Source organism: Ranitomeya imitator, chromosome 6 (genome assembly GCF_032444005.1).
Source record: "Ranitomeya imitator isolate aRanImi1 chromosome 6, aRanImi1.pri, whole genome shotgun sequence".
Lineage (NCBI taxonomy): Eukaryota > Metazoa > Chordata > Amphibia > Anura > Dendrobatidae > Ranitomeya > Ranitomeya imitator.
The window spans coordinates 322,279,141-322,305,692 of record NC_091287.1 but is presented as its reverse complement, the minus strand read 5'-3'; the positions used below and the strand labels follow the sequence as shown (position 1 = coordinate 322,305,692).

Genomic DNA, 26,552 nt, shown 5'->3' with positions numbered 1-26,552 from the left:
AGCTAACTGTCACGACAATTTTTGGATTTGTGACAGCTCTGGTTCCACTTTGTTTAAATGTAGCTTTTTTCCTTTCAGTCTATTGGGGGTTAATGTCAGTTTTCCCCCCTCCCTGGCAATCTGGTGTAACTGCAGAGTTGCTGGGTCAGCTGATGTGGTGGTGACCACACCCACCATTCTTTAAATGGTCACCTGATGCATCAGCTGGCTGTTGAGGATAGAGTTTATCTTTGGAGACCAGCCTAGCAGAAGCAGCTCTCTGGTGTCAGCCACTTCTGGTGTTTGGAGTCCTGTAGCCATGCTATCTGCGGTGTGGAGCTTGGCAGTGGTGTCTGAAAGCTAAGTGCTGTATTTTCACCTTGTCCCTTTGGTGTTTGCCACTGTCCCCTATGTGGTATTATCTGCAGTTGGGAGGCTAGTGCCCCTTTCCAGCCAGGGCAGTATTAGGTGACAGCGAGGGACTTAGATTTGTGACAATGGTGGCGAGGATGGGGGTAGAGGACCCTCTTAGGGCGTTAGGGGAGTGCAGGCATAGGCTCATGTTTGAGCTCAGGGAAATGGAGGATGGTCACCACCTATCTGTAGAGTCACCACTATCTGTAGGGTCTTCCTCTCCTCAATACCATCCCATTGTGTGTTTTGCACCGTCCACTGACCGACCACCCGTTGGGTCGCAATAAGTATTGTGACACTAACATTTGGGGAGGAATGAAGTAGGGGGTTGCACTTGTATGCACACTGCAAAATGTAGTATAGGTTCATATTAAAACAGGAATGGCATTTTTCAAACAACCCCATATTTCTACTAAACCAAACCTAGCCGCTCAGGACTGGGCATACAGAAATCTAAAATGTCCAAGCCTTCTGGGGGCTAAAATATCCATGAGATAGCTGGTTAATACTAATAAAATTAAGAGGTTGTTGAAACTTTTGTCGAAAGTCTCCTCCCCATCTCTGGTGGCGAGTTATGTCAGGTAGAACAATAAAGATAGTCAAAAATCAGACATGCCATATCCTTAATAGGGACTGTCAACACAGAATGACTTTTCAGACCCAGTACAGATGCTCGATGCACCCTAGACGTGGTCAAACATTAAGTGTACCTTCCCATCTACTTGTTTTCCATCTATGTCTACCACCCCTCCGCTTTGATTGACAGCTCTAGAGCCAGACAACAAGTAGGTGAGAAGGTGCACTTATCAAGCACTTATACTTGAACAGTCACTGTGTGCAGACAGTCCCTTTAACTCCCACCACACCCTTACACATTAGGCTATTGGCCAATGTTAGCTTAACGTGTATGGGGGGGGGGCCTTAGGTTTTAGAACATTGTCTATTTTATCACTAAGTCTAAAGTCTGATTAATAGGGTGTGGGAGAAGCATAAGTAGCAACATCACCTAATTTGCATGAGGACCTTGGATTTTTCTGTTGCATGAGGAAATTCCATTAATTCTGCTTTTCTACAGCCATGACACATCACACAGCCAACCAAACAGGACATTACTTATTTTTATACCATAATGTATTGAAATTCATGATTTGCAATGTCACGGGGTTAATTATATCCTCAATCACTATTCACCTCTTATGTAATAGAGATTATAATTTTTTAATAACATGAGGGGTCATGAACAAAATGGTCTTTTTTGAATGGCGTTACAACAGGACTGGCATAGAGTTACTGTACTTCTGTAAACTGCCAATTTCGTTCTCCCACAGATGCATTGCTTCTAGTGGAGAATTTTGCAGATGCATAAGAAAATGGAGCTAATAGGGCAAATATGGGGAATATATAGCTTCGTATGAAAAATGGGGAGCTAATCTAACATTTTCACATTGCATCAGGAGAAGACAGTATACATTAACCCATCTGGCTTCGAGGTTTCTTTCAGGTAAAGCAAAAAAAAAAAATGAAACAAAAAAATATATACCATTCTTACATTTCTAATAGATTTCTAATATCCATTTTTTTTTCTAGCTCTATACGACGAGAGAGCAGGCCAAGGTCTAGAAGGGACAAAGAAGCCATAAAGACCACAAATGATGTCCTCAATTATGTTTCTAGTTTATGCACAGCACCCCACCATAGGTTCCTAAACTTGGCCCCTTCACATGTGTTGCTGATGAACAAACACTGACAGCTTTTTTACATTTCTAAAGGCCTTCCAGCAGCTGTGGTGATCCCACCATGGAGCAATGAATTAAGCTTGCAGCCCAGCTGGACCCTTACAGAGAACGGTTTTTCACAATATCGTAAGACTATCATTGTCAACCACAGGACTCACACCCTCCCCCTTCAAATATCCTGCATTACATTAGTAGCCATTTCTTTAGAAGACCTTAAAAGTTGACCCTAATGAGCATTTTAGAAACTTGTGAAACCACACAGAAGCTAAAACCGCTGACACTAAACACAAGATTTCAGGAGGGCACAATTTTTACAGAGATGTTAGCATGATTAGAAATGTATGCAAAAGGCAGTTATCACAACCCAAGTCTGAAACCCAACAGGTTCTCTACGACAGATGACAATGAAAACACAAAGTTAGAAGTAACCAGCACCAAAAGCAGACAAAAAGTGGCAAAAACAATTATCAAGAATATTAAACACCTGTCCAAAAGATTTAAGAGACAGAAAAGGTTGAATAGTCCATTTGCACATTTCAATTCTCAAGTCTGCTATGAAGAATATTTATTTTCTTTGTTCTGTTTAAAACCGGAATAAAATTCCGGGTCTACAGGTACTATTCTGCATTCTAAATGGACCATGAATGATAAATCTTTACATGACTATTACATGGAGTCTGTGATGAATGATTAACACTGGTATCGAGCACCCATTGGCTATAAGGGTATCAGAGCTCATCATATAGCTTTGACCAGCCATCGCCCATAGACTAATGAAACGGCAGAAAAACTAATAGCTCTGACCGCAAACAAAACAAAAATATATATCATCAGCCATGAGACAGTTCTGCATGTGATGGTTTTAATTTATGTGCGATAGTAGCTATAAGGGAAAGCTACCAGTACTTTGCCAAATAAAAGCAAAACAAGTTTTCAATCTTGACAGGGGTTATAAGCAGTCATTATGACAAATAACAGAAGGATCATCCACTAAAACAAGGATGGTAACAGGAAAACAAAAAATAAACCCAAGACCACAGAAAAGCATAGATTCTAGAGATGAGCAAAACAGATTTAGGCTATGTGCACACGTTCAGGATTTCTTGCAGAAAATTCCTGAGAATTCCAGACATTTTCTGCAAGAAATCCGCAAAAAAACCGCGTGCGTTTTTGCCGTGATTTTGCCACGGTTTTGACGCGTTTTTGCAGCGTTTTTTCCGGACACTTCCCAATGCATTTTGGAGTGGGAAATCCGCAAAAAAAAACGGAAAATTAATGAACATGCTGCGTTTTTTGCCGCAATGCGTTTTTTTCGCGGAAAAAAACGCATCATGTGCACAAACCATGCAGAATTCATTCTAAATGATGGGATGCTTATTGTATGCGGTTTTTTTGTGGTTTCATAGCGTTTTTATCGGGAAAACCGCGAAAAAAACGCGAAAAAAACGCAACGTGTGAACACAGCCTTACAGTTCCCAGTGCGTCTGCTCCTCTGTTAGAGCTGGACTTCATTTTTACGGCTGGCATCTTCAGCCCAGTATCTTCTAGGCATCTGTCACCTTCATGGCCCCATGACCAAAAAAGAAAAGAGAGCAGCATCCATGCCGGGTGAAAAAATATCCAAAAGAAACTTTATTCTGCCATAGAAAGTTACAACGTTTCGGCCAAGGTGGCCTTTGTCAAGTGTCACCTTGGCCGAAACGTTGTAACTTTCTATGGCAGAATAAAGTTTCTTTTGGATATTTTTTCACCAGGCATGGATGCTGCTCTCTTTTCTTTTTTGGTGATTTCTTGGTCCGATTGGATCCTTGGACTTTGGAGCGTGCATCCTCCAAACTGAGTGCTGATGGTTGATTTTCCTTGTTTATGGCCCCATGACCAAAGTCACTAGGCCTCATGCGAGGTCATGACTTATTTTGGCTTAAAGGGGTTGTCCACTACTAAGAAAACCGTGTGTGTGTGTGTGTGTGTGTGTGTGTGTGTGTGTGTGTGTGTGTGTGTGTGTGTGTGTGTGTGTGTGTATATATATATATTCTTTAATAATCTTTTATTTAGCGCTAACATATTCCGCAGCGCTTCACAGTTTTGCACACATTATCATCTCTGTCCCTGATGGGGCTCACAACCTAAATTCCCTATCAGTATGTAACATAGTAACATAGTAACATAGTTAGTAAGGCCGAAAAAAGACATTTGTCCATCCAGTTCAGCCTATATTCCATCATAATAAATCCCCAGATCTACGTCCTTCTACAGAACCTAATTGTATGATACAATATTGTTCTGCTCCAGGAAGACATCCAGGCCTCTCTTGAACCCCTCGACTGAGTTCGCCATCACCACCTCCTCAGGCAAGCAATTCCAGATTCTCACTGCCCTAACAGTAAAGAATCCTCTTCTATGTTGGTGGAAAAACCTTCTCTCCTCCAGACGCAAAGAATGCCCCCTTGTGCCCGTCACCTTCCTTGGTATAAACAGATCCTCAGCGAGATATTTGTATTGTCCCCTTATATACTTATACATGGTTATTAGATCGCCCCTCAGTCGTCTTTTTTCTAGACTAAATAATCCTAATTTCGCTAATCTATCTGGGTATTGTAGTTCTCCCATCCCCTTTATTAATTTTGTTGCCCTCCTTTGTACTCTCTCTAGTTCCATTATATCCTTCCTGAGCACCGGTGCCCAAAACTGGACACAGTACTCCATGTGCGGTCTAACTAGGGATTTGTACAGAGGCAGTATAATGCTCTCATCATGTGTATCCAGACCTCTTTTAATGCACCCCATGATCCTGTTTGCCTTGGCAGCTGCTGCCTGGCACTGGCTGCTCCAGGTAAGTTTATCATTAACTAGGATCCCCAAGTCCTTCTCCCTGTCAGATTTACCCAGTGGTTTCCCATTCAGTGTGTAATGGTGACATTGATTCCTTCTTCCCATGTGTATAACCTTACATTTATCATTGTTAAACCTCATCTGCCACCTTTCAGCCCAAGTTTCCAACTTATCCAGATCCATCTGTAGCAGAATACTATCTTCTCTTGTATTAACTGCTTTACATAGTTTTGTATCATCTGCAAATATCGATATTTTACTGTGTAAACCTTCTACCAGATCATTAATGAATATGTTGAAGAGAACAGCTCCCAATACTGACCCCTGCGGTACCCCACTGGTCACAGCGACCCAGTTAGAGACTATACCATTTATAACCACCCTCTGCTTTCTATCACTAAGCCAGTTACTAACCCATTTACACACAATTTCCCCCAGACCAAGCATTCTCATTTTGTGTACCAACCTCTTGTGCGGCACGGTATCAAACGCTTTGGAAAAATCGAGATATACCACGTCCAATGACTCACCGTGGTCCAGCCTATAGCTTACCTCTTCATAAAAACTGATTAGATTGGTTTGACAGGAGCGATTTCTCATAAACCCATGCTGATATGGAGTTAAACAGTTATTCTCATTGAGATAATCCAGAATAACAACCCTCAGAAACCCTTCAAATATTTTACCAACAATAGAGGTTAGACTTACTGGCCTATAATTTCCAGGTTCACTTTTAGAGCCCTTTTTGAATATTGGCACCACATTTGCTATGCGCCAATCCTGCGGAACAGACCCTGTCGCTATAGAGTCCCTAAAAATAAGAAATAATGGTTTATCTATTACATTACTTAGTTCTCTTAGTACTCGTGGGTGTATGCCATCCGGACCCGGAGATTTATCTATTTTAATCTTATTTAGCCGGTTTCGCACCTCTTCTTGGGTTAGATTGGTGACCCTTAATATAGGGTTTTCATTGTTTCTTGGGATTTCACCTAGCATTTCATTTTCCACCGTGAATACCGTGGAGAAGAAGGTGTTTAATATGTTAGCTTTTTCCTCGTCATCTACAACCATTCTTTCCTCATTATTTTTTAAGGGGCCTACATTTTCAGTTTTTATTCTTTTACTATTGATATAGTTGAAGAACAGTTTGGGATTAGTTTTACTCTCCTTAGCAATGTGCTTCTCTGTTTCCTTTTTGGCAGCTTTAATTAGTTTTTTAGATAAAGTATTTTTCTCCCTATAGTTTTTTAGAGCTTCAATGGTGCCATCCTGCTTTAGTAGTGCAAATGCTTTCTTTTTACTGTTAATTGCCTGTCTTACTTCTTTGTTTAGCCACATTGGGTTTTTCCTATTTCTAGTCCTTTTATTCCCACAAGGTATAAACCGCTTACACTGCCTATTTAGGATGTTCTTAAACATTTCCCATTTATTATCTGTATTCTTATTTCTGAAGATATTGTCCCAGTCTACCAGATTAAGGGCATCTCTAAGCTGGTCAAACTTTGCCTTCCTAAAGTTCAGTGTTTTTGTGACTCCCTGACAAGTCCCCCTAGTGAAAGACAGGTGAAACTGTACAATATTGTGGTCGCTATTTCCTAGATGCCCGACCACCTGCAGATTTGTTATTCTGTCAGGTCTATTAGATAGTATTAGGTCTAAAAGTGCTGCTCCTCTGGTTGGATTCTGCACCAATTGTGAAAGATAATTTTTCTTGGTTATTAGCAGAAACCTGTTGCCTTTATGGGTTTCACAGGTTTCTGTTTCCAGTTAATATCCGGGTAGTTAAAGTCCCCCATAACCAGGACCTCATTATGGGTTGCAGCTTCAGCTATCTGCTTTAGAAGTAGACTTTCCATGGTTTCTGTTATATTTGGGGGTTTGTAACAGACCCCAATGAGAATTTTGTTACCATTTTTCCCTCCATGAATTTCGACCCATAAGGACTCGACATCCTCATTTCCTTCGCTAATATCCTCCCTTAAAGTGGACTTTAGACAAGACTTTACATAGAGACAAACCCCTCCTCCTCTCCGATTTTTACGATCCTTTCTAAACAGACTGTAACCCTGTAAGTTAACTGCCCAGTCATAGCTTTCATCTAACCATGTCTCGGTTATTCCCACTATGTCAAAGTTACCTGTAGATATTTCTGCTTCTAGTTCTTCCATCTTGTTTGTCAGGCTTCTGGCGTTTGCGAGCATGCAGTTTAGAGGAATTTGTTTTGTTCCAATCTCCTCGCTGTGGATTGTTTTAGAAATGTTCTTACCTCCCTTCTGAGTATGTTTTCCTGGATCTTCTTTGTTCAAGTCTAATGTTTTTCTTCCCGTCCCCTCTTCTTCTAGTTTAATGTGGAAGGAAACCTGAGTACCTGGAGGAAACCCACGCAAACACATTATATGTATATATATATATATATATATATATATATATATATATATATATATATATATATATATATGTGTGTGTGTGTGTGTGTGTGTGTGTGTGTGTGTGTGTGTGTGTGTGTGTGTATACACACACACACTTATAGTCACCTTCCCGTGCCAGCGCCGTTCCCACAGAGTTGGCACTCGCTCTCCTCGGGGCTCTTGTGAGGTGTTGTAACCCCGGCCCCCAATCAGCACTGGCGTCACTGTCCCAGCCTTTGGACAAGTTGAACATGAAGTAGAAGTCAGAGATCAGCTGCTTTTTATTTTATCGGGGTCAAGAGTGGGGTTGTCCAAGCAGTGGACAACATCTTTAAAGCTATAACAGTTTATAGATTTTGCGACAGTCAGGCAGTCTGTAAAGAGCCAAATTTATTTAGAATCATGAACCACATAATAAACTGAGCCCACTTTTCTCTGAGAAATTTGTGAAATGCCAATATTTATAAATATGCACCGATATTGCTCAACTATAGACAAATATGTAGAGCGTTCCCAAAATCCCATGGTTCCTAGCAGCCATGTTGAGGTTTAGGTTGAAATAGTTGGCAATTTTCTTTAAATTTTAAAAGATGTGTCTTGGACATGATTTTGTGGCACTTTACTGATATACAAGTATTACAGGTTCTCCTCTTGCACCTGTTAGTGCTAACTGAGAAACAGCTTTTCCATGGGAATTGTTTTTCAACTGCCAGAGGCTGATGGACAGGTCTGGTTCACATGTTCCTCCATCAGCAGCCATTTTGTGTATAGAAGAAATGTACAGTGTGAGAGGAAAGCCGCAGGAGAATCGGTAATACCTATAGATTAGTAAGCGCCACAAAATCATGTCCCCCCCCTCCCCCCGCAACCAATTTGTTACTATAAAAGTAACCAACCCCTTTAAAAATAGATTTGTGGTCTGATTGCTGGCTCCATTAAGGTTCAGGCAGCAAAACCGCAATCCCAATGGGTTTGGAAACATGGAATCTCAGGTAACCAAGCTTTGAGGAATAACCCAACTTTACTACAAAGACCGTGGTAAACCAGTTGCGTCAATTTCAGTGTGAACACTACGTCCAGTGCTTTCCCTTCTCATGTCCAGTTTGGAGTGACTTACAAGATGTTAATGACTGTCATTTTGTTCTTTCTAGAAGCATACCTTCTTGTTCGCGTCTAGACTAATGGCTTTAGGCATTACAATGCATGACCTCTGCAACATACATACATGTGTCTCAATGGAGTGATGTAGATAAACACTTTTTAGGGTAGGACTGCCCAACAACAGATACTGCACGTGACATTTCCTTGTGATTTTTAGAGATACGAGCAATTGTTGAAATGCACTTGGACCAATAACAGGCGTAACTGGACGGACAAGTATTCCTCAGTCTATAGTAACAAAACAGTATTACTTTTACTAGAAATTGGTGTGTCAAAGCGATGGCCCAACACATTAATGAAAATTGCCAATTCCGAGATTCTTGTAAAATAATACACTGAGCCATGCTCACTCAATCTTACTCCAGTGGATCCGATGCAGACAGCTCCAGTAGTCTACTCCGGAACCAGAAGCAGTGAAGTCCCATTGTTAGGTCACCTAACCACTGAGACCTGTGACTGGCTGTAGTGACCATTCATGTTAGCAGATTGCTGCCGCCAATCACAGGCCTCAGTTGTCAGGTGACTGAATGACAAAACGCAATGGCTTCACTGCACAGACCACCTAAGTGCTAGATCTAGAGGGGTTTGGACGGTATGGCTCAGCTAGTTATTTTAAAAGAATCCTTGTGCTTAGCAAGTTGATTAAGATTTTGGACAACCTCACTAACAGAAGCCTAACACCCCCAAAAAGACAATAAATCTAAAAAGAAGTCCTATGCTATACCATTCACCAAGTCTCTGTATATTATTGGCTCTATACAGAGATTTGACTGTTGACTTAAGGCCGCATTCACACCTCCGTATTTCGCGTTGCACGTACACACTGGTCCATGCTTCAAACGCCGGTCTCCTGGAATAAATTTGACAATTTTATAGAAGCCTATGAGGTTACCGATTTTGGTTCAGGAGACCAGCAGCAAAACATATGTAAGTGAATCTGGACTAAAACAAAAAACTAAAGTACAAAGCCTCATTTACCCCAAAATTTACGATTTTCGGTTGTGTTGCACTTCCATAGATGATGAGAAAATTGAGAGGCGACTCGTGCAGCCCAACAAATTTATTATAAAGTGACCCATCAGCATTCACTTTCCACAGACAGAAAAGGAAAAAAAAAATAAATAGGTGACCCAAATAAGAATTCGAGATCCAGATGTTTCCAAAGAAACGACTGCACCAAAGTGCACGACGTCTGGCATGGTATGAAACAGGTGCAAGTGCGAGAGGCCTAGGAGAGCATGTGAAAGGGGGATGGTAGCAGCAAAATGAATAATGGAACAGCTGGAAGAATTAACAGACGATGGTTGCTATGCTGCTTTCTTTCTGCACAAAATGAACACACTTGAAGAAAACGACTAGCCTGCACTAAAGCAAAACAATGTAAAATACCACAGTAGAAACAATACAAATCGGGACAGAAAAGACATTCCTTTGTGAGGAGAACTGAGCAACAAGGTGATAAGTCACCGATGAATAGAGAAACTGTTTAGGATGTGATCTCCGAAGTAAAGCAGAGGAGGAGGAGGTTGGAAGGATTGGTAAAATTTATTCATTAGAAAGCAGGAGGCAGGTAACACCAGGGAAGGTGAATTGCAGAATAATCACAGTGTGCAGAGAATGCTAGGATTGCTCCGTGGAGTATCTAACCATACGTTTACTTGCAGTATCGGCAAATGTTAACAATGAATTCAATCACTGACATTAAGAAATATTTAGATAGAAGATTTGTTTCAACCTTTGTGTGCTAGTCCCTTTTTGTTTTATTTATTTTTGTTAATACATCTCCATCTTGTTGGTTTATATATCTCATGGAAACCTGGCTCACCACCGATAAACAGGAATTGGGGGCCACTACAAACATTGCCTCTCATTGTGAAGTACCTAACACTTTTACTAAAATAAATGGAAAGTCCATTGATATTAATGGGAAGCTGTTAACACACATAAGGAAAACTAGCATTCTCTAGGAAGTTCTTCTGATGAGAGCAGCAGTTTCCACTATCCACAGTAGGATACATCTGGCCAAATAGTACAATTCATGCCGCCATCCACAGTCCTTCCGATATAAACACCACCACCACACACATACAGTTCGATTAATTCCGCCATCCACACTTCGTATAGTGAATGCAGGCTCAAGCAATACAAATAAAGGACAAATATTCAGGACATGGGGTAAAATGATGGTCGTTAGGGGTTCTACTGATACTTGCCACAAGTGGTTAGGCTTGTGCATTGAGGCCAATTGGGAATGATTGAAACATTCAGTTGGCCGATTCGGCTGTACTCCATTCATGCACATGACAAAAATATCAATGGACAGTTGGCTGTCCCAGCAGAGTAACTACCGGTATTAATTTTAAGCTCTAAGACCTTGCAGCTCAAAAAGTCACCAGTCTACAATGCAGACACGCTCAAGCTCTTCTCTGAAAGGGCTACTCCCATCTCAGACATTTGTGGCATAGCCAAGAGATCTTCTGTAGAGGCAAATAGAGAATTGATCATGTCCAGCCAGCTCTACATTCACAATAGTGAAAGAAATGCCCGGGCAGAGGATAATGAACTCTGCCAGACCATATAGACCAGGGGTGTCAAACTGCATTCCTCGAGGGCCGCAAACCCAGTATGGAGCAGTATGTGAAAAATGGAGGCATAGACAGCATCCTGTGGGGGGACCATGCCTGTAAGAGAGAGAGGGTGCCATGAGCACAATCTGCTTGAGGAAGGAGCTTCCTGCTACAGGGGTGACCATGGAGCTTGGAGGGGCGAGTAACCCACTGGACACCAGGTATGACACATTTACCCTTATTTCTGTCCTATACCACATTAACCCCTTCTTTGCACTAATGCACTTTGCTACCAATGACACTGACATTAACACTTCACTGCCCTAGACCCCAGGGATGTTATAATTAACCAGACAATTTTCCAGAATTGGCTATGGGAGTTATTTGCAGTTTTAGAAGAAAACATTAAGGTTTCCAAATCCACTAGCTACAAAGATTTAGCGGGAGCAGTGACTTCCCTTCCACCATTAAATTTAATCACATGGTCCCTTCTGAAATCTGATTGATAGGATCTTTTTATACTGGGATTTCCAATATTCCAGAAAATCTAGAGCCTGGCTTGTAGGTGCCAGGTTATTAGCAATCTGTTGTACATGAATATCTGTGGCTGGGTAAAGTCAGCCTGCAATTCCTCCATGTGAGCGTGTACAGTACATATTTACCATGGTGAACGTGTGGCTAATGTAACCACACGCGATTCCAAAACGGTTAATAAACCACAGCTCTGGAGTAAATTCAGTCCAGGATCCTGGCACCTTACCAGTACAAAGCCTAGAAACTCTTGGATGTCCCTCAAATAGCGCCGGTGAATACAAGGCTTATCCTAAAATATTTATTTATAGTCCTTTCCAGGGAAATGGGCACTACTAAATATGTGCGGTCACATACACATTATGTATTTCCATTAACATAACAAACATGAATAAGTGTAAAATATGATAGACTAGGTGAGATGCCTCCAACAACAGGGAGACATCTGGCCGTTCTCCGATACCCCACTGTGATGGCTTTATAGTAGGATCTTCTACACCTATCCAACGAGAAAAGGAAGGGCCTTCAGCTTACAAAGTCACCCGTACACCGGAATTTTCTGAGCATGGTGTAAACTTATCACAAGCATTGTATGAAGGACTGTGCCATGGAAAAACCAGATGTAATGGATACCAGCTGTCATTTCTGGTGATCATAGTACATGTTTTGCTTCTACAGCCCTTTGTAAAACAATGGCAGTCTTCTCCAAACCAGACAGGCAGATTCCATAAAATGGAACCTGGAAGGTGTGGCCAACAGTCCTAACAAACACTGGCCACTTTTGATATCCCTTGGAGAAGTGGGACACGGTTCCCCAATGGTTGGGACCTTTAGCACTAACAATGGGGATGAGCTGGGACGTGTGGTTGCCCTAGTAGTGGCTGTGATTGTCCTTGCGCCATGGAATAAATGGCGCTATAACAATAAATAATAATAACAGCCATCATAATATATATATATATATATATATATATATATATATATATATATATATATTTATATTAGACTTCCAGGGTCTCGGTTCCTTTCTCTATATGGACTGCCAGGGTCTCGGTTCCTTTCTCTATATGGGCTGCCAGCGTCTGTTTCTTTCTCTATATGGGTTACCAGCGTTTAGGTTCCTTTCTCTATTTGGGCTGCCAGGGTCTCGGTTCCCTTCTCTATATGGGCTGCCAGGGTCTCGGTTCCCTTCTCTATATGGGCTGCCAGGGTCTCGGTTCCCTTCTCTATATGGGCTGCCAGGGTCTCGGTTCCCTTCTCTATATGGGCTGCCAGGGTCTCGGTTCCCTTCTCTATATGGGCTGCCAGGGTCTCGGTTCCCTTCTCTATATGGGCTGCCAGGGTCTCGGTTCCCTTCTCTATATGGGCTGCCAGGGTCTCGGTTCCCTTCTCTATATGGGCTGCCAGGGTCTCGGTTCCCTTCTCTATATGGGCTGCCAGGGTCTCGGTTCCCTTCTCTATATGGGCTGCCAGGGTCTCGGTTCCTTTCTCTATATGGGCTGCCAGGGTCTCGGTTCCTTTCTCTATATGGGCTGCCAGGGTCTCGGTTCCTTTCTCTATATGGGCTGCCAGGGTCTCGGTTCCTTTCTCTATATGGGCTGCCAGGGTCTCGGTTCCTTTCTCTATATGGGCTGCCAGGGTCTCGGTTCCTTTCTCTATATGGGCTGCCAGGGTCTCGGTTCCTTTCTCTATATGGGCTGCCAGCGTCTGTTTCTTTCTCTATATGGGTTACCAGCGTTTAGGTTCCTTTCTCTATTTGGGCTGCCAGGGTCTCGGTTCCCTTCTCTATATGGGCTGCCAGGGTCTCGGTTCCCTTCTCTATATGGGCTGCCAGGGTCTCGGTTCCCTTCTCTATATGGGCTGCCAGGGTCTCGGTTCCCTTCTCTATATGGGCTGCCAGGGTCTCGGTTCCCTTCTCTATATGGGCTGCCAGGGTCTCTGTTCCCTTCTCTATATGGGCTGCCAGGGTCTCGGTTCCCTTCTCTATATGGGCTGCCAGGGTCTCGGTTCCCTTCTCTATATGGGCTGCCAGGGTCTCGGTTCCTTTCTCTATATGGGCTGCCAGGGTCTCGGTTCCTTTCTCTATATGGGCTGCCAGGGTCTCGGTTCCTTTCTCTATATGGGCTGCCAGGGTCTCGGTTCCTTTCTCTATATGGGCTGCCAGGGTCTCGGTTCCTTTCTCTATATGGGCTGCCAGGGTCTCGGTTCCTTTCTCTATATGGGCTGCCAGGGTCTCGGTTCCTTTCTCTATATGGGCTGCCAGGGTCTCGGTTCCTTTCTCTATATGGGCTGCCAGGGTCTCGGTTCCTTTCTCTATATGGGCTGCCAGGGTCTCGGTTCCTTTCTCTATATGGGCTGCCAGGGTCTCGGTTCCTTTCTCTATATGGGCTGCCAGGGTCTCGGTTCCTTTCTCTATATGGGCTGCCAGGGTCTCGGTTCCTTTCTCTATATGGGCTGCCAGGGTCTCGGTTCCTTTCTCTATATGGGCTGCCAGGGTCTCGGTTCCTTTCTCTATATGGGCTGCCAGGGTCTCGGTTCCTTTCTCTATATGGGCTGCCAGGGTCTCGGTTCCTTTCTCTATATGGGCTGCCAGGGTCTCGGTTCCTTTCTCTATATGGGCTGCCAGGGTCTCGGTTCCTTTCTCTATATGGGCTGCCAGGGTCTCGGTTCCTTTCTCTATATGGGCTGCCAGGGTCTCGGTTCCTTTCTCTATATGGGCTGCCAGGGTCTCGGTTCCTTTCTCTATATGGGCTGCCAGGGTCTCGGTTCCTTTCTCTATATGGGCTGCCAGGGTCTCGGTTCCTTTCTCTATATGGGCTGCCAGGGTCTCGGTTCCTTTCTCTATATGGGCTGCCAGGGTCTCGGTTCCTTTCTCTATATGGGCTGCCAGGGTCTCGGTTCCTTTCTCTATATGGGCTGCCAGGGTCTCGGTTCCTTTCTCTATATGGGCTGCCAGGGTCTCGGTTCCTTTCTCTATATGGGCTGCCAGGGTCTCGGTTCCTTTCTCTATATGGGCTGCCAGGGTCTCGGTTCCTTTCTCTATATGGGCTGCCAGGGTCTCGGTTCCTTTCTCTATATGGGCTGCCAGGGTCTCGGTTCCTTTCTCTATATGGGCTGCCAGGGTCTCGGTTCCTTTCTCTATATGGGCTGCCAGGGTCTCGGTTCCTTTCTCTATAAGGACTGCCAGGGTCTCGGTTCTTTTCTCTACAAGGTCTTGGTTCCTCTCTCTGTAAGAGGTCTGTACGTTCCTCTCTGGCTCACCTACCTGTGATGTAATGTCACCCCCCCCCCCCCCCAGAGGACAGCAGCTGCAGCAGGCGGTCCAGCCCCTAAGATGACGTGCCTGCTCACATCTGTCCTCTTCTGCCCCTTTTAAAGAACTCATGACGTCAGAGCGGCACCTACAGCTGCGGAAGGCTCGGCAGGCAGCAGTGACGTCACGGATCATCCGGCCGGACCTGTTGCTCTGCTCTGGCTACAGCTGTGAGGGGCCACGGTCTGCTCAGCACATGCCGTGTACAGACCTTCCTGGCTCATCAGGCACCGCCCCCTGACCATTTGGGGGAGTTGAGATGTTGCCAGGCAGAATCTCTGCGACACGATTCCTTGTAGGGTGGCACGAGTTCCTCCAGCAGAGAGGAGGGGGCACAGGCAGGCAGCAGGCTGTGCAACTTGGCTTTAATTAAAAAGCCCCCAGCACGTTCAGCTCGCCCCATCCTAACAAAGGCAGCCCCCGGCCCCGGCGTTGTAGCCGTGCCCTCTGCAATGCGGCCCAGAGCTGCCCGCATATAGCGCCGGTGCACGGCGGATCGGGGCGCCACAAAGGGCAACTTGTGACCCCCTACACAAAGGGAAGCCGAAAACTTGTCAGCCATCCGGGCTCGGCTTTACACGATCGTGTCATCTGAGGTCAGCGCAGGCACCGCTATGGGGAGGCAAGGGTTACACCTCGCCATTTAAAGGTCCGTCGCCTGGAAAGCTGCCACGCACAACAATAACACGCGAGAAGCGCCCTACTTACATATTTCTTCTGAATTATGTTCCTCTTGGGCCTTTCCTTGTTCATTCTGAGATCCAGATCGGGTCGGCACAGCACAGCCATGGCCTCATGAATCAACGGGGGACTGCGGGAGCTCCGACGGCGGCTGCTAATCCGGCGCTCACCAGCGTCACCTTCAGAGCGATCCTTTGTGCACACGACCAGCTACTCCACTGCGATCACCGGAGCGGGCGAGACATGGCCGGGCACGGCGATCACAGACAACGACGCCCTGAGCTGCTGCGGCGGCTTCTTTGTGGCTCGTAGTCACAGGCTCCGGTGCTAGAGGAACATGGCAGTGGCGCCGGCTCCGCAGCTACATGTTGCACAGCACTGTCACCTGGGGAGCTCGGCCTGGAGGGGGCTGCACGGCCGGGGAAGGGGGGCATAAATAATGACAAGGGACGAGCGAATGCTGGAAGTCACGTTTACGCTGCAGCAGAGTGAACTCGGGCAGCGGTGAGGGCTGCGCTGTGTCTGCTGCTCGCCCCGCCAGCCAATAGCAGCGGCGGCAGGGTGGTGTCTAGTTCCCATGCAGAGAAAGAGTCTGTGAGGTCACCGTGACGTCAGCGCATCACATGGCCGCCCAGGGGGAGGGGCCTGGTGCGACGGCTCTCGTCCCCACAACCTGGACCTGGACGGGAGGCGTAACGTGAGACGCGGCTCGGCCAGCAGCACTGAGGAAACTCCGGCGCAGGCATTGTGAGCGGCGTGACTGGACCTGCGTGTGCCTAGCAACAGAGCGGTGCCGTCTGTGGTGACGGTGAGCGCACAGAAAACCCTTAGGCTGCTGTCACACGCTCAGTATTTGGTCAGTATTTTACATCAGTATTTGTAAGCCAAAACCAGGAGTTGTTGATAAATACAGTGATGACGTGTTTCTATTATACTTTTCCTCTGATTGTTCCACTCCTGGTTTTGGCTTACAAATACTGAGGTAAAATACTGACCAAACACTGCTAGTGTGACGGCAGCCTTAGGGTATGTTCACACGTTCAGGATTTCCATCCTTTTTTTTTTCAGGACTGTTTTTTTAAAAAACTGCAGCTCTTGGCAGAAAACGCAGGTCCTTTTTTGTCCTTTTTTGATGTGTTTTTTCATCCTTTTTTTTTATGCAGTTTTCTAACCCTAACCCTACCCCTATTCTAACCTTAGTGAAAAAAAAAAAAAAAAAAATTCTTAATTTTTTTATTGTCCCTACCAATGGGGGTGACAAAGTGGGGGGGGGGTGTCATTTACTATTTTTTTATTTTGATCACTGAGATAGGTTATATCTCAGTGATCAAAATGCACTTTGGAGCGAATCTGCCGGCCGGCAGATTCGGCGGGCGCACTGCGCATGCGCCCGCCATTTTGCAAGATGGCGGCGCCCAGGGAGAAGACGGCCGGACGGACACCGGGACGCCGGGTAAGTATAAGGGGGGGAGATTAGGGCACGGGGGGGGGGGCATCGGAGCACTGGGGGGGGGCATCGGAGCACGGGGGGAGGGGCATCGGAGCACGGGGGCGGGATCGGAGCACGGGGGGGCAGCCACACTCCGCCCACGCACTTCCGCCCGCTCCCCCGCACTTCCTGCTGCAGCGGTTCTGCACATCAAATCGCAGTAAAACCCGCAGATATATTTTTGATCTGCGGGTTTTACTGCGGTTTTGACCTCACAATGGAGGTCTATGGGTGCAGAACCGCTGCGGTTCAGGAAAAAGAAGTGACATGCTCCTTCTTTTTTGCCGCAGCTATTCTGCGCGGCTTTTTAAACGAAATTCCGGATCATGTGCACAGCAGTGACTGTTTTCCATAGGGTTACATTGTTATGTACCCTGCATGGAAAACAGCTGCGGAACCGCAGCGGCAAAACCGCTGCGGTTCCGCAGTAAAAAACGCACTGTGTGAACATGGCCTTAGGCCACGGTCAGTATTTTACCTCAGTATTTTACCTCAGTATTTTACCTCAGTACATGTAAGTCATAACCTGGAGTGGAACAGTCACAGGAAAAGTATAATAGAAACATATGCACCACTTCTGCATTTATCACCCACTCCTGGTTTTAGCTTACAGATACTGAGGTAAAATACTGACCAAATACTGCTAGTGTGACGGCAGCCTTAGGCCATGGTCACACGGTCAGTAGTTTACCTCAGTACGTGTAAGGCTGCCGTCACACGTGCAGTATTTTGTCAGTATTTTACCTCAGTATTTATAAGCCAAAACCAGGAGTGGAACAGACAGAGGAAAAGTATAACAGAAACATATGCACCACTTCTGTATTTATCACCCACTCCTGGTTTTAGCTTACAAATATTGAGGTAAAATACTGACCAAATACTGAACGTGTGAATGTGGCGAACGCTCCTTTTTGGGGAAGGTTTTCTTTTCCTGAATATTTTTGTTATTTGTTGAAGCGTTCTTCTTTGTTTTTCTTTTATTGGACAGTGCACAGTTTGGAGAGGTTTTCTGCAATAAGGTTCCCAGGTCAGTGCGAGTTTACGCACCCCCAAAACGTAGTTGATGTTTTTTTAATTGAAATGGTGAAAAAAATTCAGATTTTTTTTTTCTCTTGCTGTTTTTCTAGATCCCTAATGTTCTCATTTTTTGAGCTCTGGGGCTGGGTGAGGGCTTATGTTTTGCACCCTCAGCTGACTTTTTTTACTGATACCATTTTGGGGTAGCTACAATTTTTTTTTGCATTTTATTGCAATGTTGCAGTGACCAAAAAACGTAATTCTGGTGTTTTGATTTCTTTTCTCGTTACGCCATTTACAGATCGGATTACTTTTATATTTTGATAGATCAGACATTTCTGAACTCGGTGATACCAAATATGTGTATCTTTTTTATTATTATTTATTATTCCTAATATTTTGTAGAACTTCTTTTTGCTTCATTTAAAAGTCTCCTTTAGAGACCTGAAGCTGTGACCATCCGATGGCCTGTGCAATACATAGCAGGGCTTCAGTACTATGTATAGGAAAGATCACGATCTCCGATGAATGCAGGTCAGCGTTCACAGGAGTACCCTGATGACAGAGACTGGAGTCTTCAGCAAAGCCACGGCTGTCATGACAATCCATCGGCACCCTGCGATAAAGTGACCGGCAGGATCAAGGATCGCTTCTCTGCGTGTGTTAAGTGAAACTGTCAGCAATTGACAGTGGCATTTAACTGGTTAACCGCAGGTGGAGCTTCTGTCCACCTGCCAATGTTAGAGACCTTTGATGGCTGATTAAATCGGCCATCAACTGCATAGAAAGATGCAGGCTCAGCGTGTGAGCCCGCATCAAAGGCAAGGACATGGCTGATGACGTAAATATACATCTCTGGTAATGAAGGGGTTAGGATGCTTGCGGAACAGCCACATTTTCCTAGGAAAAAATGCAGTTTTCCTGAAGCATGTTTTTTTTTCAGTCATTTTTGCAGCGCCGTCAGCATTTTTATACTTCCCAGTTTATAGAGGAGGCAACCGAAGCCACAACAGTAAACATGTTAAAAGAAGTGGATTAACAGCCAAGAGTGGATCGCGATTCCACCCGCAGCTGTTGCGGGCACATGTAAGCTGTTCAAAACAACTGACATGTGCCGAAAAAGATGTGGGCTCAACGCCGGACCCACATCAAAGGGAGGGTGTCCGTCATCAGCGTACTATTACACCTGATGTCGGAAAGGGGTTAAAGCTTAACAGTCATTTTTATTTGATAAATGAATAGTTCACGTGGAATAGTGCATCTCACAATGGGGCAGCGGATGCGTTGAAAAACAGCATCCGCTGCCCCCGTTGTGCGGCGCTTCCACAGTATGCGTCGGTGCGCCGCAACGTCGCATTGCGACGTGCAGTGCACGACGCTAGTGTGAAAGTAGCCTTACCTTGTACCAAAGAAACGGCAACCATGGGTTCTTTTAAGCAGCTGCCTAGCACTATGAATATTAAAATGGTGGAGGCCCACAAAGCAGGAGAAGGCTGTAAGATGATAGCAAAGCCATTTCAAGTTGCCCTATCCTCAGTTTGAAATGTAATTAAGAAATGACAGGTAGCAGGAATAGTTGAGGTCAAGATAAGGTCTGGAAGACCAAGCAAAATTTCAGTGACAGCTGCTCATACGATTGCTAGAGAGACAAAGTAGAACTCTAGCTTGACTTCAAAAGACTTTCGTAAATGATTAGCAGACTCTGGAATTGTGGTATGGTACATTGTTCTACTGTTAAGAGACAACTGTACAAATAAGGCCTTCATGGAAGAGTCATCAGAAGAAAACCTCTCCTGCATCCTCACCATAAAATTCAGCGCCAGAAGTGTTGCGTAGTTTGGTCACAGAAGAAACTTGTGACAGTAGATTATATCGGGTAATTCAACTTTTATCTACACAGAACATGAGGTACATACATCAGAGTCTTAATACAGCATAACAGGAAGTCTGAAGGACCTTTTACTAGAGAGAAAGTGAAACCAAAGTACAAGTATATGCATTACATTCAACTAAGCATATAACGGTAACAACATCGCCATCTACTGTTAGAAACGTGTAAACTACTCATGCACACAAATCAGTCTATCTGTTGCATATCTGCCAACACCCTTTCTCAACAGTAAGGACTTATTCAGTTAAGCCTAATTTCTTCAAAAGTCTCTGATGTCTTTCAGCATTCAATGCCTTTGTGAAAATGTTGTCATATCTTCAGTTGGGCAGTACTCTAAATTTAGGATTCCTTGTTCCTGGTGATCTCTCAAGAAGTGAAACTTCACATCAATGTGTTTAGTTCTTGGATTAACTCTTTCCATCTGAGCAAGAACTAGACATCCTTGATTGTCCTCATACAACTTTTTTGGTCCCAATTGTTGTATTAAGTCTGTTAGCAGTTGTCTTAAAGGGAACCTGTCACCTGAATTTAGCGGGCTCTGTTAGTGGTCCGATGGGCGGTGTTTTCTGTTGTTTCATGCACCACTTCCTTTCCCACTGGCCGCAATATTGTCTTGAATTTGATTAGGTTTCCTCCGTAATACATGCATGCGCAATGCAATCTCGCCTTGCGCACGCACAGTATGCTTTGCCCAACTGCGAGCAAAGCCGAAAAGCATTAGTGCGCATGCGCCGGCGCACTATGTTCCGGAACACAGCAAAATATTTCCGGGACATAGTGCGCCGGCACATGCGCACTAATGCTTTTCGGCTTTGCCCTCAGTTGGGCAAAGCATACTGCGCGTGCGCAAGGTGAGATTGCATTGCGCACGCGTGTATTACGGAGAAAACCTAATCAAATTCAAGACAATATTACGGCCAGCGGGAAAGGAAGGGGTGCATGAAACAACAGAAAACACCGCCCATCGGACCGTTAACAGCCCTCCAAATTCAGGTGACAGAGTCCCCTTAACCATAGAACTTCTTGACTGGCATGCGCTGCGCAGTGACGTATCCGGGGGGGGGGGGGGAGGGGGGGGCAGCCGGGTCATGTGCCCCGGGCGCAGCCGATAGGGAAGCGCCAGCGGGCCGCCTGATGATGCGGTGGTCCAAGGAGGTTCGGGTGGGACTACACTTGTCCCGCAGCAGAGCCCCTCCACCGCAGAGAGCCGAACACCACAGCTATGGCTGCCGCAGCTCTGTGCGCATAGGACCTGTGATGAGGTCACAGGAGGGGAGGAGGCAGGAGTCTCATAATCAAGGGCCTATGTAGTACAGGACTGCTCTGCTGGTTGTCATGGTGCTGAACGAGGGTAAGCTTTTGTGTGGATGTAGCAGAGCCGTGTGTGTACGAGGTGTACAGAGCGGAAGCCGTGTGTGCAAGGTGTATGGAGCGGAGCTGGGCGTGTACGAGGTGTGCGGAGCGGAAGCCGTGTGTGCAAGGTGTATGGAGCAGAGCCGTGTGTGTACGAGGTGTACAGAGTGGAGCCTTTTGTGTACGAGGTGTACGGAGCAGAACTGGGTGTGTGCAAGGTGTATGGAGCTCAGCTGTGTGTGTACGAGGTGTACGGAGCGGAACTGGGTGTGTGCAAGGTGTATGGAGCGGAGCCGTGTGTGTACGAGGTGTACGGAGCGGCACTGGGTGTGTGCAAGGTGCATGGAGCGGAACTGGGTGTGTGCAAGGTGTATGGAGCGGAGCCGTGTGTGTACAAGGTGTACGGAGCGGAGCAGTGTGTGTATGGAGTGGAACTGGGTGTGTGCAAGGTGCATGGAGCGGAGCCGTGTGTGTACGAGGTGTACAAAGCGGAGCCGTGTGTGTACGGAGCAGAACTGGGTGTGTGTATGGAGCGGAGCCGTGTGTGTACGAGGTGTACGGAGCAGAACTGGGTGTGTGCAAGGTGTATGGAGCAGAGCTGGGCGTGTACGAGGTGTGCGGAGCGGAAGCCGTGTGTGCAAGGTGTATGGAGCGGAGCCGTGTGTGTACGAGGTGTACAGAGTGGAGCCGTGTGTGCACGAGGTGTACGGAGCAGAACTGGGTGTGTGCAAGGTGTATGGAGCTCAGCTGTGTGTGTACGAGGTGTACGGAGCGGAACTGGGTGTGTGCAAGGTGTATGGAGCGGAGCCGTGAGTGTACAAGGTGTACGGAGCGGAGCAGTGTGTGTTTGGAGCGGAACTGGGTGTGTGCAAGGTGCATGGAGCGGAGCCGTGTGTGTACGAGGTGTACAGAGTTGAGCCGTGTGTGCACGAGGTGTACGGAGCAGAACTGGGTGTGTGCAAGGTGGATGGAGCTCAGCTGTGTGTGTACGAGGTGTACGGAGCGGAACTGGGTGTGTGCAAGGTGTATGGATCGGAGCCGTGTGTGTACAAGGTGTACGGAGCGGAGCAGTGTGTGTATGGAGCGGAACTGGGTGTGTGCAAGGTGCATGGAGCGGAGCCGTGTGTGTACGAGGTGTACAAAGCGGAGCCGTGTGTGTACGAGGTGTGCAGAGCGGAACTGGGTGTGTGCAAGGTGTATGGAGCTGAGCCGTGTGTGTACAAGGTGTACGGAGTGGAGCCGTGTGTGCACGGAGCGGAACTGGGTGTGTGCAATGTTATGAACTGGTGATTTAGAACCACAATGGACCTGGTGGTTAAGAGTACTGAAAATGACCTGATAGTTACTAATAACATAGGACGAGCTCTGAGACGTGGGAACTCTGCTGACCGCAATCCCTAATCCTATCACACCACACTAGAGGTAGCCGTGGAGCGCTCCTGACCAGACCTAGGCGCCTCGGGCACAGCCTGAGAAACTAGCTAGCCTGAAGATAGAAAAATAAGCCTACCTTGCCTCAGAGAAATTCCCCAAAGGAAAAGGCAGCCCCCCACATATAATGACTGTGAGTAAAGATGAAAATACAAACACAGAGATGAAATAGATTTTAGCAAAGTGAGGCCCGACTTACTGAATAGACCGAGGATAGGAAAGATAGCTTTGCGGTCAGCACAAAAACCTACAAACAACCACGCAGAGGGCGCAAAAAGACCCTCCGCACCGACTAACGGTACGGAGGTGCTCCCTCTGCGTCCCAGAGCTTCCAGCATGCAAAACAAACCAATATAGCAAGCTGGACAGAAAAAATAGCAAACAAAAGTAACACAAGCAGAACTTAGCTTATGCAGGGCAGACAGGCCACAAGAACGATCCAGGAGAGAGCAAGACCAATACTGGAACATTGACTGGAGGCCAGGAACAAAGAACTAGGTGGAGTTAAATAGAACAGCACCTAACGACTTAACCTCGTCACCTGAGGAAGGAAACTCAGAAGCCGCAGCCCCACTCACATCCACCAAAGGAAGCTCATGGACAGAACCAGCCGAAGTACCACTCATGACCACAGGAGGGAGCCTGACCACAGAATTCACAACAGTACCCCCCCCTTGAGGAGGGGTCACCGAACCCTCACCAGAGCCCCCAGGCCGACCAGGATGAGCCAAATGAAAGGCACGAACCAGATCGGCAGCATGAACATCAGAGGCAAAGACCCAGGAATTATCTTCCTGACTATAACCCTTCCACTTAACCAGGTACTGGAGTTTCCGTCTCGAAATACGAGAATCCAAAATCTTCTCCACTATATACTCCAACTCCCCCTCAACCAAAACCGGGGCAGGAGGATCAACGGACGGAACCACAGGCGCCACGTAGCTCCGCAACAACGACCTATGGAATACATTATGGATGGAAAAAGAAGCTGGGAGGGTCAAACGAAAAGAAACAGGATTAAGAACCTCAGAAATCCTATACGGACCAATGAAACGAGGCTTAAACTTAGGAGAGGAAACTTTCATAGGAATATAACGAGACGACAACCAAACCAAATCCCCAACACGAAGTCGGGGACCCACACAGCGCCTGCGGTTAGCGAAACGCTGAGCCTTCTCCTGAGACAATGTCAAATTGTCCACTACATGAGTCCAAATCTGCTGCAACCTATCCACCACAGTATCCACACCAGGACAGTCCGAAGACTCAACCTGCCCTGAAGAGAAACGAGGATGGAAACCAGAATTGCAGAAAAACGGCGAAACCAAAGTAGCCGAGCTGGCCCGATTATTAACCCCTTTACCCCCAAGGGTGGTTTGCGCGTCAATGACCAGGCCAATTTTTACAATTCTGACCACTGTCCCTTTATGAGGTTATAACTCCGAAACGCTTCAACGGATCCTGGTGATTCTGACATTGTTTCTTGTGACATATTGTACTTCATGATAGTGGTAAAATTTCTTTGATAGTACCTGCGTTTATTTGTGAAAAAAACGGAAATTTGGCGAAAATTTTGAAAATTTCGCAATTTTCAAACTTTGAATTTTTATGCAATTAAATCACAGAGATATGTCACACAAAATACTTAATAAGTAACATTTCCCACATGTCTCCTTTACATCAGCATAATTTTGGAACCAATTTTTTTTGTTGTTAGGGAGTTATAAGGGTTAAAAGTTGACCAGCAATTTCTCATTTTTACAACACCATTTTTTTTTAGGGACCACGTCTCATTTGAAGTCATTTTGAGGGGTCTATATGATAGAAAATGCCCAAGTGTGACACCATTCTAAAAACTGCACCCCTCAAGGTGCTCAAAACCACATTCAAGAAGTTTATTAACCCTTCAGGTGTTTAATAGGAATTTTTGGAATGTTTAAATAAAAATGAACATTTAACTTTTTTACACAAAAAATTTACTTCAGCTCCAATTTGTTTTATTTTACTAAGGGTAACAGGAGAAAATGGACCCCAAAAGTTGTTGTCCAATTTGTCCTGAGTACGCTGATACCCCATATGTGGCAGTAAACCACTGTTTGGGCGCATGGGAGAGCTCGGAAGGGAAGGAGCGCCGTTTGACTTTTCAATGCAAAATTGACAGGAATTGAGATGGGACGCCATGTTGCGTTTGGAGAGCCACTGATGTGCCTAAACATTGAAACCCCCCACAAGTGACACCATTTTGGAAAGTAGACCCCCTAAGGAACTTATCTGGATGTGTGGTGAGCACTTTGACCCACCAAGGGCTTCACAGAAGTTTATAATGCAGAACCGTAAAAATAAAAAATCATATTTTTTCACAAAAATTATATTTTTGCCCCCAATTTTTTATTTTTCCAAGGGTAAGAGAAGAAATTGGACCTCAAAAGTTGTTGTCCAATTTGTTCTGAGTACGCTGATACCCCATATGTGGCAGTAAACAACTGTTTGGGCGCATGGGAGACCTCGGAAGGGAAGGAGCGCCGTTTGACTTTTCAATGCAAAATTGACAGAAATTGAGATGGGACGCCATGTTGCGTTTGGAGAGCCACTGATGTGCCTAAACATTGAAACCCCCGACAAGTGACACCATTTTGGAAAGTAGACCCCCTAAGGAACTTATCTAGAGGTGTGGTGAGCACTTTGACCCACCAAGTGCTTCACAGAAGTTTATAATGCAGAACCGTAAAAATAAAAAATCATATTTTTTCACAAAAATTATATTTTTGCCCCCAATTTTTTATTTTTCCAAGGGTAAGAGAAGAAATTGGACCTCAAAAGTTGTTGTCCAATTTGTCCTGAGTACGCTGATACCCCATATGTGGCAGTAAACCACTGTTTGGGCGCATGGGAGAGCTCGGAAGGGAAGGAGCGCCGTTTGACTTTTCAGTGCAAAATTGACAGGAATTGAGATGGGACGCCATGTTGCGTTTGGAGAGCCACTGATGTGCCTAAACATTGAAACCCCCCACAAGTGACACCATTTTGGAAAGTAGACCCCCTAAGGAACTTATCTGGATGTGTGGTGAGCACTTTGACCCACCAAGGGCTTCACAGAAGTTTATAATGCAGAGCCATAAAAATAAAACAAAATTTTTTTCCCACAAAAATTATTTTTTAGCCCCCAGTTTTGTATTTTCCCTAGGGTAACAGGAGAAATTGGACCCCAAAAGTTGTTGTCCAATTTGTCCTGAGTACGCTGTTACCCCATATGTGGGGGGGAACCACCGTTTGGGCGCATGGGAGGGCTCGGAAGGGAAGGAGCGCCATTTGGAATGCAGACTTAGATGGAATGGTCTGCAGGCGTCACATTGCGTTTGCAGAGCCCCTAATGTACCTAAACAGTAGAAACCCCCCACAAGTGACACCATTTTGGAAAGTAGACCCCCTAAGGAACTCATCTTGATGTGTTGTGAGAGCTTTGAACCCCCAAGTATTTCACTACAGTTTATAACGCAGAGCCGTGCAAATAAAAAATATTTTTTTTTCCACAAAAATTATATTTTAGCCCCCAGTTTTGTATTTTTCCAAGGTTAGCAGGAGAAATTGGACCCTAAATGTTGTTGTCCAATTTGTCCTGAGTACGCTGATACCCGATATGTGGGGGGGAACCACCGTTTGGGCGCATGGGAGGGCTCGGAAGGGAAGGAGCATCATTTGGAATGCAGACTTAGATGGATTGGTCTGCAGGCGTCACATTGCGTTTG

At 45.6% G+C, this 26,552-nt stretch overlaps 1 protein-coding gene and 1 long non-coding RNA gene across 3 annotated transcripts in view; one reads left to right on the top strand and one right to left on the bottom strand.

The window, feature by feature from the left end:
- JARID2 (jumonji and AT-rich interaction domain containing 2) overlaps positions 1–15,882 on the bottom strand; it is a 187,693-nt gene extending 171,811 nt beyond the window's left edge. Inside the window, exon 1 of the mRNA XM_069730820.1 lies at positions 15,653–15,882. Within this exon, the coding sequence (XP_069586921.1) occupies positions 15,653–15,733 (81 nt within the window). The 5' untranslated portion in view covers positions 15,734–15,882. The remainder of the gene's footprint in view (positions 1–15,652) is intronic.
- Positions 15,883–16,267: 385 nt separating this feature from the next.
- Positions 16,268–26,552, top strand: part of LOC138642570 (uncharacterized) — a 32,613-nt gene continuing 22,328 nt past the window's right edge. The window contains exon 1 of one of the 2 annotated variants that reach the window (XR_011314059.1): positions 16,268–16,372. This is a non-coding gene — a long non-coding RNA (uncharacterized lncRNA). Of the gene's footprint in view, positions 16,434–26,552 lie in introns of both variants that reach the window. The other variant, XR_011314060.1, reaches the window with a different exon arrangement.